The sequence below is a fragment of the Bison bison genome, unplaced genomic scaffold, assembly GCF_000754665.1.
Source record: "Bison bison bison isolate TAMUID 2011002044 unplaced genomic scaffold, Bison_UMD1.0 scf7180017864068, whole genome shotgun sequence".
NCBI classification, from domain to species: domain Eukaryota; kingdom Metazoa; phylum Chordata; class Mammalia; order Artiodactyla; family Bovidae; genus Bison; species Bison bison.
In genome coordinates this window covers 2,873,191-2,873,611 of record NW_011494640.1, presented here as the reverse complement: position 1 = coordinate 2,873,611, position 421 = coordinate 2,873,191, and the positions used below count along the sequence as shown (strand labels likewise).

Here is a 421-nt window from a genome sequence, read left to right as displayed (position 1 = left end):
CGAGGCGTGCGTGGCGTGCGTGGCGCGCTGGCCTGGAAGCGCTGGATCTGAGAGGTGTGCGGGCGGGTTGAGCAGTGCGAGGTTTTGGCGGCCATGGCTCCCAACGTGCCTGCGGCCGAACCGGTCCCGGAGTCTCCTAAAGGCGTCCGGGCCGTGCTCTTAGGGCCGCCCGGAGCCGGCAAGGGTACCCAGGTGAGCTGCTGAGCCGGGCTTGTCGGTGGAGCCCGTGAAACTTCAAGGTCAGGGCGGCCGAAGGTCCGGTTCGCCCCAGACTCAGGCCGCGCGGGCTGAGGCCTGGACGGGGGGTTCCCTGGCTGGCGTTTGGGGTTCTGGCAGGTGTTTTGGGGAGGGTCCAAGTTGGAGGTCGAGGGAGTCTGAGTTAGAGTTCTTGAGTGCCCCAGGCCTGGGGTGCTGTGTTAGG

At 67.7% G+C, this 421-nt stretch overlaps 1 protein-coding gene across 2 annotated transcripts in view; it reads left to right on the top strand.

Moving 5' to 3' along the window:
* Window positions 1–13: 13 nt before the first annotated feature.
* Window positions 14–421, top strand: part of AK2 (adenylate kinase 2) — a 20,913-nt gene continuing 20,505 nt past the window's right edge. For both annotated transcript variants that reach the window (XM_010836939.1, XM_010836938.1), the window contains exon 1: window positions 14–192. In XM_010836939.1, the coding sequence (XP_010835241.1) occupies window positions 94–192 (99 nt within the window). In that variant the 5' untranslated portion in view covers window positions 14–93. The remainder of the gene's footprint in view (window positions 193–421) is intronic.